We start from the raw sequence: 14,930 nt of genomic DNA on the forward strand, positions 1-14,930 counted from the left end.
CTACTGAATTCATAAACCTCAGTCTTCATGTTTACTACGACATAACCATGTGCCAAAAGGCAAGAGAGGACCCTTGGAAGGGCTTCGGTCTGAGGGAGATTAACAGAAAACAGGTTACCAACTAATGGCTCCATGTCCGTTTGGGAGTCTGTTTATTGAAGGGTGAGCGAGTGACTGCACCATTGTTTTACCGCTCCACCCTCATCTTGTTGGTCTTGACTGTTGTATTTTTCATAGTTGGAAGCATGTACTGACAGTGCTAAGACTTTTCTCTTGATTTCGTCAGACAAGCCCCTTCTATTTCTCCTAGCAAGGCAGATAGTCACAGAGTTGGTAGGAGCTGAAGATGTTGTGGCATCCTTTGCAGCCCAATTTACTTGAACATAAAACTAATTCTCATTTCCACTAGCTGAAGAGTCTGTATTGGTGCTGGACACCTCCATGGTGTCCACTAGGCCTGTTGTAACATTTAAGAATACCTTGCAAATAAATTCTATTTGCTCTCAAATCTTTCTTGTCAAGTGGAAACATATGCGGTTTTCTGGCTTCAAATTCATCCGCGAATTGTGTTGGCGCAATTTGTATATTTCCAGCTTACATTATTCTTGATCAAGTGGTGCATATTTGATTAAACTACTAAGAACAGTGTTGGAACTAGCACTGAAATTCTCTTTCCATTTCCATAACATATCATGATTAAGTTTCCTCCTGAGAAATGCAAGGATGTACAAACAAGGTGCACTCTTCCAACATCTGAATAGTCAGTGTGGTATGGTCCCACTTTTTGACAACTCCAAGCGGCTTATCTTTTTCAATCTATACAGTTTAGTTTGAAAATCATTTGTTACCACTGTGCCACTTTGTATTAAGTTTGCAATACTACCAAAACTAGTGTGGCTTCTAGCTTCAATCTGTTTACATCACTAATAGCACTTTTAATGAATGAAGATAGAGGCGGATTAAAAGGCAAATCACTTTTAAAAAACATATATAGAGATGATTGCATAGACTTTCAGTTAAGGTAATAGAAAGTGGCATTGTGTCTTTAAGATAAAGAGCGATATGTGTTGGTATGTTGTGAAGGCATCATGAAGTAGACACAGACAACTGAGTAGAGTTTTGGGATCAAACATTTTATTAAGCAAATATTGGGGTTGGAAAAAGGCCTAACCCCTCTCTGCTAAGGTGGGGTCTAACTAAATGAAACCAATGAAAGTATGTGTCAGAGTCCAAAGCAAATGTCAGTCTGTGTCAAAACCTATACTTTACCTCACATCTAACTGTATACAATGTGTAGGGATGTCAGCATCAAATGAAAGTGTTCAAATAAAAGTTCAGAGTTTCTTCCAGCTCTTCGATGTAAAAGGGTTTTCCCTTCTCCAAGGTTCAAATAGTTCACATTATCAGATAGCGGTTCCCTTCCCCATGCTTTCAAGTCTCTTAGGGTTCGCAAATAAAACAATCTTCCAGAGCTCTTAATGTTCCAAACAACACAAATCCCGGGGTTGATCCCCAGCTCTTCTGGTTTAGTCACCTTTCACAAAGTTATAACGTTCAGTTCCTTAATTTCCGTTCACATATATCTTCTTTGATGAAATCACAAAAGAGGATTCTCATTAGATGGATACACTCTGTCTAGGTGCAGTTGTTGTGCACGGTCCACCAATTATAGGGGATGCAACCGATAAACCTTACTTGGATTGGCTTCTTATGCATTATGCCACAATTTCAGCTTTTCAATGACACTTCACTTAATGTTCATTCAAATATCCTTTATACTTGCCAGATGGTGTCTCACCCGCTAGTCCCCGGGGATATGTCATCCAGGTGGCCAGGACGCTGCCATCGCTTTTGGATCCAGTTCCTGGGGGTGGACCAGTGCGCGGGGGGGCATCACCTGGGCGAGGGATCTTGGGGAGTGGGACTCTGGATGCTGAGACGCAGTATGCCCTTCCCTGTAAACACCTTTACCCCATCCTACCAGGTAGTATACTTAGTAACTCTAACCCCCTCCGCCCCCCCCCTTTACAACACAAACACTTTTACACAGATAGCACGTTATGGGAGAAAACAAACACCCGAGCAGTAAACCTGACGTGTCCCAATACAATGGTTAGGCAAGGTCAGGCCATTACTGAGCATCATGCACACCTCACTTCATTAAGCTTCCCCACACGGATAAAAGGCAGAGCACAAGAGTGCACTTTGAGGGAGGCAAAGCACACGAGGAAACAGCAGTTTCGAGACAGCAGCTGAACGAGAGAAGAAAGACAGCAAAACAGGAGGGAAATTCCATTGACCTTTTAGACAAATAACCATTACTTTCAAGAACCCTTGAGATTAGAAAGCGTAAGACCAGTAAACCAGGCTGAAGAATCCTACATTGTGTATCAATGATACTCGGGGCCCTCCCCTGTCATTAATCAAGGCTGGGAGAAGCAGCAGCTGCTGTGGTACCATCCTTGGCTCCCAGAATAAGCAACATCATCGTCTTCTACCAACCTTCCTTGTTTTCACATCTCTAGTCAAAGTGTACGTTTCCTCAATTCATCTTTCTATAAACACTCAATCTTTCTGCTCTCCTTTCGTAGCCATCTTAGATCTGTAAACCGTTCTTTCCGCTCTGCACTCTTTCACCTTCTTCACCCTATGGGGCCACATTCCTCCCCCAGTCTTCATTACAAAATCTCATCATTCTCTCGCACCCTCGTCACCCTTTTGCACACTATTCTTAATACTGTCCAGATCTCACCACCTTCATATAGTTTGGACACAATGGTTGCTGCTCTCCAAATCTCTCTTCTCTCTCCCACCTTCTTTTCCCCTTTTGGTACCACTGTCACCTTCTCCAAACCTTTTTTCTACATTACCTTCTTCAGTGCTTTGGTTACTTTCTTTGCTCCTAAGAATCTCTCTTTCCCTTAATAACTTCTATGCTGCTTTCACTTTTGTCACTACTTTGTGCCTCTTCTTTGCTCCTCTTTAGTACCACCCTCCTTCCTACTACCTTTAACCTCTACTTCTGGCTACTCCCTGTCTCCCCTTCTTCAACTGTTTGGGTGCTACTCTCCAGCACTCTACTTCTACATTCAAGAATTTTTAGAATGCTCACAGCTTTTCCGCTCCTCTGGGCACCCTTTTCACCCCTTTGAGCACAACCGCCTTTCCCATTTCTTTCCAGCTCAGTGGTCTCATGATTTCACCCACCTTCTCCACCCCTCGAGTCATTACATTTTGCCTCAATAATTTCAACTCCTTTGGCCAGTTCTCTCCTACACCTTGTCTCAGTTCTCTTTTTACTCCTTCTTGTGGTGTCATGATCTTTTTGGCTACAATTATCCATAAAATCCCACTTGCCTGGACCTCTTCAGTCTTCTGTAAAAAGATGGCTTCTACCTGGGTTTAAAAAAAAAAACCCTCATCTTAACAAATCTCAAAGACTGTGTGCCCCCCTTCCTGGTAATTCTTGGGAGATGATATTCACTTACATATTGAGGTGCTCTATTGTGTTTTGTTTTAAGTGCTTACAATAATACTTTCCATGAGTGCAGTGGGTGTTGCCCTCATCTTCACCAAATCTGTAAGGCCTTGGTCCTCGAGTCGCACTCCAATGACATCCAAATGTGTGCGACCACTGGAAGAAGGGTACCACTGACCTCCAAATCTGTGCAACCACTGGAAGAAGGGTAAGAGCCTTCAAATGCAATCCCAAGGTCACGGCTCAGGGGTTAGCACAGTGGCTGAGATTTTGTCAGGGGGGACTTCCAGCTCTGTCTCAGAGGGCCTCTGACTGCAATCCAAATTCCCCTTCTGGCTTTCCTCCTTGTGACAATTTTGTTCCATGGGGACCCGCTCCCTTTTTCTTTGCTAAGTGGGCTTTCCATAGTCTGATATCCTGCCACAACCTCATGTTTTCATCATGTGCTCGTCTCTTTTCCCACCCACTCTAGTCAGCCAGATCTATGGCCTATCTTGGTAACATTACACTTCTGTCTCTGCCTGCCCAGGCTCACCTCCTCGTCTCCTCCCACAGATCCTACTTTGACATCTTCCTTTAGCTCATTCTCATTACTGCCCCCTTCCTTGCATATGTCTGCTATCTTACCATCTTCCCCGGTACTTTCCAGCTCCTCTAGGTCTCTCGCTGCTCAACCCTGCAATCGCCACCTCCTTTGATGTATTTCTCTCCTCCTCTCCACCTCCACCTGCTCTTTCACTACTTCTCATACTTTATTCCACTGCCTCATTGCCCTGTTGATCTCTACCTTCTCCTTCATCCCCTCCAAGATAATATCTCTGTCTTCCAAATCACCTCCTCCTCACTCTCAACCACCTCTCCCCCAGCCACTTCCAAAACCTTTTCTCCATTTGTTCATACTTTCTCCTCACCTCCGCACTCTCCAAACTCCCACACTACCTGGTCCCTCTGCATGCCTTTTATATTTGTTAATCCTGCCCCCTGGGTTGGTCTCTGGGGTATGGGTTTTAGGTGCGCGTTTTCAGAACTCTGGGTTTGTGATTGGGCTTTCTTTCCTCTTCAGTGGCCCTTCTGTCGTTTGTGTTTGTAGCTCAGCCTCTTCTCGATTTTATGACCAAGAGTTCTGTAAAGACTGGACAGGGTTATCTGTACTTCTGCCCTTTATATTGCAGAGCACAGGCACAGTGCACCCCAGCCAAGGTATGGTATGGCAGCTTATGGACAAACGAACAAGGCTTAAGCTCTCAGGAGGTGATGCAGGCTGGTTCTTATGTAGAGTGAGTCCCCAAGCCCCCACAAAGGAATGTCCATACACTGTTATGTGCTTACACAGTTCTTTATATAAAAATAAGGTTCAGAGGTATATACACAATTCATAACACACTTTGTACTCTGGTAATTCTAATATAGCAAATATATACAATGTCTATGTGGTACCACACATAGCTTTAGATTCCTTTAAAATGCATCAACTGCTGACATTTATAATGGCATACAAATCATTCAGCAAGGTGTAACAGCATACATCATAAGGAAGGAAGGAAGGAAGATTAGGTTAAACAATGGTGGAATGCTTCTTTTGCTACTAAGACACAATTCTGAGTGAGGATCCCCCCCACCTGTGCAACCTGTAATAAATGCATTAATAACAAGCCTTGTTTCCTGGTCAAAGATTTCAACCACCCCAATGTACCTGGTTTGGAAGAGTTTCTTCGACAGATCCCTCGAGGGTGGACTCCCTTTAAAGCAGGAGCCACAGGGCATCGAGATCCTCGAAGAAAAGTGGAACACTGGCCTCGAGACAGCAGCTTCAATATTTGCGGTGCTCTTCGATGATCGTTCGAATAAGTCCTGGGAAGATGTGGCGTGTGTCCACCTCGATGCAAAGTGTTCGGTGCCGCAAAGGAGAGACTGTGATGGACGGGCGTCTGGTGTCAGGAGCTGCTGCGGCAGTTCTCTAGCCTGTCGGTGCTGTAGCAGATACCTTGAGATAGCTTTGGCGATCGGGACTCGACCACGGGCTGGTCCTCGGATCTTCACTCTGTCAGTGTCCTCGGGACGTCTTTGTCGGCTTTGGGTGGCGGGAAACACACCGGCGGACTTTCCTCGGTAGCCATCAACCTCGACTTTCTCCGTCGGGACAAAGCGCTCGACGTTGATGGCAAAGTAGCCCGCTGTTAAATGTTCTTAGGCAAAGGTGGAGCTTTCGGGTGACACGACTCGACTAGCTTCCAGCGGTTACAGAAATCTTCCGAACCCCAGTTGACTGCAATGGACTTCGATGGCCTTGATGTCCCAGCGCTTCTCTTAAAGATTCTCGGCGGACCCCTTCTCTGGTCGACAGCCTTTCAGGATTGGCCTCCAGGGTGCCTTGATGAAGATCAGCAGTTTTGCATGATGGTCCCTCGTCGCTCGGGGAGAGGTCTCCTAGCAATGGTCCTCTCTCGGATCAGTCCTCGACAGATTCGACAGCTTTTAGATTTCGTCGAAGGAAATGCAGCAGCAATTCTTCTTCCAGCTGGGCTTCAGCTTCTGAACAAATTGGTAAGTGAGAGGTCCCCAGATATACGCATTTGTAATTTTATTCGGGAGGGTGCCAGGGGTATTGGGGGTTTTTTTTTCTTTTCTGAGCGCTTGTAACGTTGGCGTCATATTTCTGTTTTAGGGGGTTAGGTTTTTCTTGGGTTATTTTGTTTTTTGAACTAGTGCTTGCTTTTGGGTTTCATTTTGGTCCCTTCACTATGTCTGCTAGCAGGGATTCGAGTCTTTCGATCACCTCATGGAATATTAATGGTATGAATAATCCGGTGAAACGGCAGAAGATTCTTAATTGTATTGAGGATATGAAATGTGATGTTTCTTTTTTTTCAGGAAACTCACCTATTGAAAGAGGATGTAAGTGTCTTACAGAAGAGGTGGGTTGGGAGTGCCTTCACCTCATGTTATTCCAGTAGAAGCAGGGGAGTTGCAATTCTTGTCCGAAAAGGTTCGCCGATTAAGATTTTGAAAACTTGCAGTGATAAAGCAGGCAGGATGATTGCTCTTTTGATGGATATTCAGGGGACTAAGAATGTGTTTTGCAGTATTTATGCTCCATCCATGGATGATGGCTCCTTCTATAGGGATTTGTCGCAGTTATTGCTTGGTCTGGATTGTTCCAATATTTTGATTGGAGGTGATTTTAATTTGGTTTATGATCCTTCTATTGATCGTTCAACTCAGAGGATGATTCAGAGGAAAGACTTTCATTATCGTTCATTTAGGAATCTTATTGAGGATTTTGATTTGAAAGATTGCTGGAGGCTGCAACACCCTAATGTAAGGGAATTTACCTTTTATTCTTGCTCGCATTCGAGTTATTCTAGAATTGATATGCTACTCACGGCAGGTGGAGTGACTGCGAATTTATTAGACAGCAATATTGGCTCTATTGCTGTTACTGATCATGCTCCTGTCTTTATGAGGGTGGCTCTGCACTTTGAGTGCTGTAGATCGTTTCAATGGAAAATGAATACATCAATTTTATATGATGATGTCCTTTTGGAGAAGCTTCGGACTGAAGCTGAATTTTTTGTGTTGGAAAATACTTCGGAAGAACTCAGTAAAAGAACTATATGGGAGGCCTTTAAATGTACAATGCGAGGTCTTGCGCTAAGTTTGTCTAGTAGCAAAAGGAAGAAAATGGATAGGTTGACTTCGGATATTGATGCTCGTATTATTGGGGTGACGAGGGAATTGGTGTGTGCTCCGAATGATGATGGTAAGAGGATTGAGTTGAGGAAGCTGAAGAGGGAACTGGATGACATTTTGAGTATGAAAGCTAATAACGATTTATATAGGATCAAATGTACTTATTTCGAACGAGGCGAAAAATGTGATAAGTGGCTAGCTTACAGATTGAGACAACAACACTCTGAGGGTGCCATTACTTCAGTTCAGGATGAAAATGGTGTGACCACTTTTAATCCGCGTGAGATTAATGCAGTCTTTAAGACCTTTTATGCTGATTTATATAGAGATGAATCTGATGTTACTGGTCAAGGTGAACATTTTATACGCAGATTGGATGTTCCAAAGGTTAATTGTGATGAGGAGGAAGAGTTGAACAGACAGGTCACAATTGATGAAATCAGGTTTGCCATTGGTAAATTGAATTCTGGGAAGACTCCGGGACCTGATGGTTTACCGGTTGAGTTCTATAAAATTCTGCCAGAGAGGGTGTTGGGTCTTTTGAAGGATATGTATACTGAATCCAAGGAAGCTGGACTTCTCCCGTCGTCTACAAACCATGCTACTATTTCAGTCTTTTTAAAGAAGGGCAAGGATGGTAATTTGCCGTCAAACTATCGACCAATCAGTTTGATAAACACTGACAATAAGATTTTGGCTAAATTACTTGCTTTACGGATTGAACAACTCATGCCGAAGCTAATTCACACTGACCAATCTGGGTTTGTTAAAGGCCGTAGGACTTCCAGTAATATCAGGAATTTGTTATTGACCATGTCACATGCACAGGATTTAGATGAAGACGTGGCGATTTTCTCCCTAGATGCTGAGAAAGCATTTGATCGAATTAACTGGCAATATTTGTTTATGGTTTTACGAAATATGAACATGGGAGAGGAATACATTGCGTGGGTGGCCCTTTTATATGCTCGCCCCACAGCCAATGTTAAAACTAATGGCTTATTGTCGGAATCTTTTGATTTACATAGGGGCACTAGGCAAGGTTGTCCATTGTCCCCTCTGCTGTTTGTCCTAGCCATTGAACCGCTGGCTATTGCATTGAGAGGTGATTTGAATTTGCAAGGTGTTTCCTTTCACGGTGTTGAACAGAAGATTTGGTTCTACGCAGATGATCTTTTATTAGTTTTGAGGAACTTGGATTTGTCTTTGCATTCGTTGATGAACACACTTAATTGGTTTCATGAAGTGGCTGGATATAAGATTAACTGGTCTAAATCGGAGGTAATGCCGGTGACTGCACTTTGTGATAAGTCTTTGGTGGTGGGGTTTGGATTTCAATGGTGTGAGAAAAAGCTGAAATACTTGGGGGTTTGGTTGACTCCGGATGTTAGTGATATGGTTGAAGAGAACATGGGTATGGTTTGTAAGGAACTGAAATTGAACGTCCAAAGGTGGTCGGTACTGCACCTATCTCTGTGGGGTAAAGTAAATGCGCTAAAGATGAATTCTGCACCAAAAATTAATTATATTCTGAGTATGCTTCCCCTGAAAATTGGTCAATCCTTTTGGAAGTTGATCGATACCACTCTCCAGGCCTTTCTTTGGGATGAGAAACCGCCTAGACTGAAGCTTTGGAAACTCCAGCTACCGGTCGAGAAGGGGGGACTAGGTGCCCCAAATTTTAAGGCATATCATATGGCCTTCTCGTGCCAATTTTTTCTTCCCTTTTTGAAGGATTCTCCTAGTGAATGGGCGATGGCGGAGGCAAGTGTGAGGGGCCCACTCGCCCCAAGAGCGATATTCACGACTGTTAGCAAACGTGGTGATAGATGCCCCTTGACGGAGTTTCTAAGAGACGTTTGGAAGAATATCTATGATATGTGTGGCTCGGTTGCTCTGAAATCGCCTGATGCATCTCTGTGGCTGAATAAAGCTATAACGGACAATGGCAAGTTGTTGTTTTGGCCGGAGTGTTTTCTTGGCGGAATTCAATGGATTAGTGATGTTTTTAAAGATGGAAAATGGATTGACTTTGCTGAGTTAAGTGCTACTTTCACTGTTGAAAATTTTTCTATCTCGGACTTCAGGAAATTGAAGAGATGTATTGGTGAAGTGCATTGTGACGGGGATGTGAATGTTGAACTTTTCACTTCTGGCGTTCAGTCGCTTGCGAGTAGGGTGTATCATCGAATTGTATCGAACTATAAGGAGAATACTGAATTACTAGATGAATGGAGCAGAAGACTGGGTTGTGAAATCAATCCTGACCTGTGGCTTGTGATGTGTGCGAATGTGAAGCTTTGTTCGATAAGTTTGACTGAACGGTCGAGACAAATCAAAATTCTCAATAGAGTTTTTTTGGAGCCCGGAAAGGCTTAAAAATAGAAGTTTGTCTGATTCTGATGTTTGTTGGTGTTGTTGGAGTGAGAAAGGCAGTATGGAACATTTGCTGTGGGACTGTGTGAGGGTTCGTGGCTTTTGGCATGAGGTTTGTATTATTTGTCTCTGGGTTCTGAACCAAAATGTTGACTTGGATTTTAAGACTATGGTGCTGGGCTGTGATGATTTACTGGATGACCTTTCACTGTCGGAAAAGAAATTTTTGTTCAGAGGTGCTTCTATTTGCAAAAAAATGATTTTGAGGAGTTGGAAATCATGTGTCTCACCAGTATTGGAGGATTGGATTACAGAAATGAACTGCTTAGCGAATATTGAGAAATTTATATACAGAAAAATGGGGAAAATGAGTTTACATACAAAGGTCTGGGGAGCTTTTTTGAGTAGGTACTAGTTCATCGCTTAATTCTTTCCTTTTCTATTCCTACATGTATATATGCTTTTATACTGTGTTATGATTTATTGAGATTTATTGTTCAGTTCTGCTCTATGTACTAAAATTAAAATAAAGAAATAAAAAAAAAAAAAAAAAAAAAACCACATCTGTCCCTCATTCACTCTGGCTGACTCAGGCTCAGTCAGCCAATTACACAGAAGGGCATTCATGCAGGTAGGCAGCCAATCAGTCTCACATACTTTCAGGCTATTCAATTCCACCCAGACACCCATAAAAAGGAATGTGGATTGAGGCAAGCACCCAGCCTTTCAGCACACCAGTTTCAGGCAGGGCTGTCTCGTTCATTGTGTCACACACAGAAACCAGACACCCATAACATAAAATGCATATTAGTCACACACTCTATTCACCTAGGTCCTACCCCAAGGGTGTACCCACAACATACAGTCACTGGGAAGGCTCCAGCCAGTCTGGCCTGGACTTCCCACAAGACCCTATATGGTTCTTCAACCCAACAGCCAGTCAGGGGAAGGGACAGAGTCAGGTCTTCCCAGGACTTTGGGAAAACAAGGTAAAAGGCAATAGAAACCAAGAAGCCTCAGGGGCCATCATGCCTTCTATCAGGAATCCACTGATTACTATGTCCGAGCCTGGGTGTCACAAAATGGAGGATACTCGGAGCACTTGTCACATTCAGCATGGAGCTGCCACCAGCCCATACCTTGCTCTGTGGGCACCACAAAGGTGCCCGAAAACATACACTAGGGGTACAGGGTTGTACCCTCACCCATGAGTGCCATAAGGGTATCCCATGGGTCTCTTTTCACCACAACCAAAAAGAGGAAGAGCAGCACTGCCAGGTGTCCCAACTGGACTCCTGTGCAGAAAATAACACAGTACACGCATGATAAGGAAGTACAGGACAAGTACATGAAGGCCCAGTCCCTCCAATGCATTTCCAGCATCACAACTTCTTATAAGCGGTTGTCCATCTTGGCTTGTCAGACCGAGCGTGTGATCAGAGGGATTGTCGTGTTTGCAAGTCTCGATGCTAGCAAACAGATTTGTTCAGGCATGAGGCTCGTGAACTGGGTTCATGCGCACCTCTTACCTGCATAGCCTGAGTCCCTGCAGGTTTTGCTTATAGGTCTTCATGCATTGAGCTTAAGGCTCATTCTGCTCTGCATCGTTCCCTTCTTCCTCCTCGTTCCAAGTACGTGGGTGGTTGTGGGAATTGGAGTCCATTGATGTTAACTGATGCAGATTACTTGGGAAATCACTTTCAATGGTTCCATATGATAAGCCAGTTCTATATGAATGGGAATTGGAACTGGAAAAGGTATTCTTGGGGCTTTTACTTTTTAGAATAGGGATGTATGTTTGGCCTAAAGGATTTTGGGAAAAGTTTTCTCTATTTTCCCAAAGGGGGAATAGATGCATGTCAGTAGGCCATTAGGGCATTGGGTATAAATGAGTTTTCTTCATGGGCAAATGAGGGATGCAATGGCTCATCCAATGGAGACTTTATATGACCCCTTTGGCTGACTCCTCCCATGTGAATCCTCCCTCATATAGCCGCCCCCAGGGACAGGATCATGTAGCGGCTGCTGTCCCCTGGTCAAATGGGAGGAGGTTACCACCAGGGGATCCGTGATGACTCTATTGGATTCCTCACAGTACCAACTTTCTCTCCCGCAGGAAATTAAGCCCTTCATTCCATAAAACTGATTCAGAGCTGCTGTCTTAGCATTGGTCCTCTCCCACCTGGATGGTGGAAGTGCTCTTTTGGAAAGCCTTCCAGCAACTGCCCTGGAACCCCTGAGATGGGTCCTGCATGCTGCAACGTTACTCATGAAAGAAAGGACTCCACAATTCAATTGCATCACTCCAAACCCTCCTCAAACTGTGCTGGTTCCGCTGGAAGCCCATGTCCTCTTCAAATCCTGCTGCATCATCAGCAGCCCTGTCACCCTGAAGTCCCCAAGCTACCGCACTGAGAAACACGGCATCTCTGGAGGCCTCCGATCCACCAGAAGTAGAGACATGTGCAGACTTTAACTTTGCTGGTGCAGGAAGGAAAGAACCAGAAGACGGTCCTTCTCTGTTTATGCCCCGTGCCTGTGGACCCTCCTCGTAGTCCACATCAAACTCGCTCCTTAGCTTTTAGGGTTCAGGAAGCTGCTCTAGAGCCCCTCCTCTTCAAGAAATGGCTCCTCCCTAACACCTAGGTCCACACACTCTCGACTTCCCACCGGACTCAGGACTGGATAATTCGCTCCCCTCTCTTTCCTCCCCTGATTTTTTTGTAAATCCCTTGCTACCAATTGCCCCCACATCCTTGTTGTTAGCTCCTGCATCTCTGCTTCCTTCACCATGTTCTCCCCCCCCTCCCCATGATTGTAAAGCACTCTATTGCTTTCCGAAGCTAGGTTCATGATCAATAAATACCTTGGACAATTCGATAAATTGAAACAGTAACACAACCTACTCTCTATCCTATTCTAACTGAAATAACCGTTGATTGACGTTTTTCTTTTGTCTTTTTCTCTACTGCGATTTTTATGTTCAGTTGATACCAGCCTGTGTAGAAATCATGAAAACGATTATATTGTGAAATGGACAAATGAAAAGTTTATATTTAAACTACATCATTTAAAAATATATATATAAATACCTTCATAATAATCATTTAATTACTTTACTTCATGGTTTCATTTATTTGCAGAGTTCGGTTTTCTTAAAGTGATGGCGTGTACATTCTTGTATCCTTTGCAAGTACATAATGCACTCTCCTTTGGGAATACGAAAAACATGGCATAACTCCTATAGTGGATTAACTCCCCAGGTGTAGGGGTTGTCTCCCAGAAATGTAGAATGTTTTTAAAGGGGCTTAATTGACTGTCCACTGCCTTATTAGTGTTGGTGACCAGACGTTCCATGCCACCTGGGCCTGTCATCCACTAGCTCCGGGAGGCACTGGCCGTTTGGACACTGAGCAGGATGTTTGTAGAGATAGGAATGGGACATTGTTGCACTGGTTTGCACTTAAGACTTGGAGGACTTGACAACTCCAGCTCTCACTTGTGTGGATGCTTGGCTTTTCAGAGGCAAAAGTAATGTAGATTAAAAGACAGTGGGCCTCATCACAAGTTGGGCGGAATCCCAGCGGTAATTGCACCGGAATACCGCCCAATGCAATTGACGTTACAGCTACTCGGTCCGGCACAGTTTGCGCCGCATCACGAGTAGTGGTAAGGTGGTAAATCCCCAGTTCCCACTGGGTCCATTGCACCAGGGGTATGGGCATTTTTGGCGCTATTAGAGCTGAAGCTGAATGCGTCGAGGTAGGGCCATACTCGTGGTTGGGCGGGGTGGAAAAAGCAGTGGTAATAGCGTTACGGATGCAGTTTCCTACTCCGCCCAATTCTGCATGAGGCCCAATACGTTTTGCCCCGTTCGTTTATTTTTGATTTAGGAAGACCAAATATGCGCACTGTGATTTAGCACTAAATCGCATGTTGCGGCAGACAGCTCCCCATGCTTACTTCATATCTCACTCTTGCAATGTGCCGTTGTAGACAAACTCTCATAGGATGATATCAAAAGAGTGGGGGATACATCCTTACACAGTAAAAACTTAAAGGTGGGGGTGAGGAGAAGAGGGAACAAAGTAGGAGGGGCAAGACGGTAGTGGGTTTACCAAAGATCTGCCCTGTTGGTCCTGGCATTGATCAGGGCTTGGGTTAGAGTTTAATGTTTACTTTGGCAAGCCAACTGCAGGTTGCTTTGGGTCCTTGGAGGCCCATGCACAAAACTTAACATCCATATTGTCAGTAACAATGCTTATGTTTCCCATCTGCAGGCTTGCACTCTCCCATGTTCAGGATTCACATCCCCTCCACCAAGAAGTGCCTTACCCAGTGGGGCCCCCATCAACACCCCCAACCCCTGTGCTGCCTGAAACTGGACTCTTGGGGTCTGACGATGAAGAGCAGGAAGATCCCAGTGACTACTGCGTAGGTAATGATTGGAATGGAAATTGTTGAGGGGAGGGTGTAGGACCATGGTGTGATTGCTCAGATGACAGAATTTGCTTCACGCGCCACAACAGCCATGGCAGCCAGCCAGTCTGATGACTCACCTTTCTACCCTTACTAACAAAGTAATTATAACCTCTGATCTCAGTGCCTTCTTGTCGAAGTCTAGTGAGGTCAGTCTTCTGAGCCATTTTACCTAGATCTACTGGCTGTTTTTGAAAATTCCATTATCTATGCACTATGAGATAAGAACTCTGTGTTTAAAAGTCTTCCGTAAAAGTGTAGTTTGAAGCTTGAATGACATTGTTTATTATGTTACTGGATGGATTTTGCTACAGCTCATCAATTACTGGTTGCATGGCATTTTGGCTCTTTGTGCCCGGTAAAAAAAAAGAAAAAGGCGGGGCAATCAGTAGGTTAGTGGGATAAAGCAGATGTTGCTATTAAATCAGCTGCGAAACATATTTTGCGTGTTACCGTTGCCTGCGGATTAGTAGGCTTTGTGTGTGGTATGTGTTACTAATTTGTTGGTGTTAAGCAAAACAGAGACCGCATTCTTCTGTGCAGTTTATTTATTTGGATTCGTATAGCGCACTACAGCCTGGGGGCATCGAGGCGCTGTCATAGGTAAATGAACGTGAGCTTGATTAAGGGTTACAAAAAAGCTGCCCAAGTTTCTTAGTTACAGGGCATTAACAGAGTGTAGAATAGGGATTTGGTGTTGTGACATGAGTGAGTGATAGTCAAGTGTTTGTATCCTGTTCTTGATTTGTGTGATGAATCTTGGATGCAGATATGAAATTTGGTGAAGGGGTGCTATCGTAGAGTTGCATAGGTATCGGATAGGCTGAAAGTTGGATATTAATCACAAATTATTTGCATATCTTTCATAACACAGCATGGGTCGCTGAAAATATACGAGGCGTCAGTG

General features: G+C 44.1%; 1 protein-coding gene across 2 annotated transcripts in view; it reads left to right on the forward strand.

Annotated features, from left to right (window-relative positions):
• The window catches only part of SRPK3 (SRSF protein kinase 3), a 1,021,015-nt gene that overhangs the window by 60,349 nt on the left and 945,736 nt on the right, over nucleotides 1-14,930 (forward strand). For both annotated transcript variants that reach the window (XM_069645381.1, XM_069645382.1), the window contains exon 3: nucleotides 13,825-13,982. In XM_069645381.1, coding sequence (XP_069501482.1) covers nucleotides 13,825-13,982 — 158 coding nt within the window. The remainder of the gene's footprint in view (nucleotides 1-13,824; nucleotides 13,983-14,930) is intronic.

The sequence above is a fragment of the Ambystoma mexicanum genome, chromosome 2p (assembly GCF_040938575.1).
Source record: "Ambystoma mexicanum isolate Mex_15411 chromosome 2p, UKY_AmexF1_1, whole genome shotgun sequence".
NCBI classification, from domain to species: Eukaryota; Metazoa; Chordata; class Amphibia; order Caudata; family Ambystomatidae; genus Ambystoma; species Ambystoma mexicanum.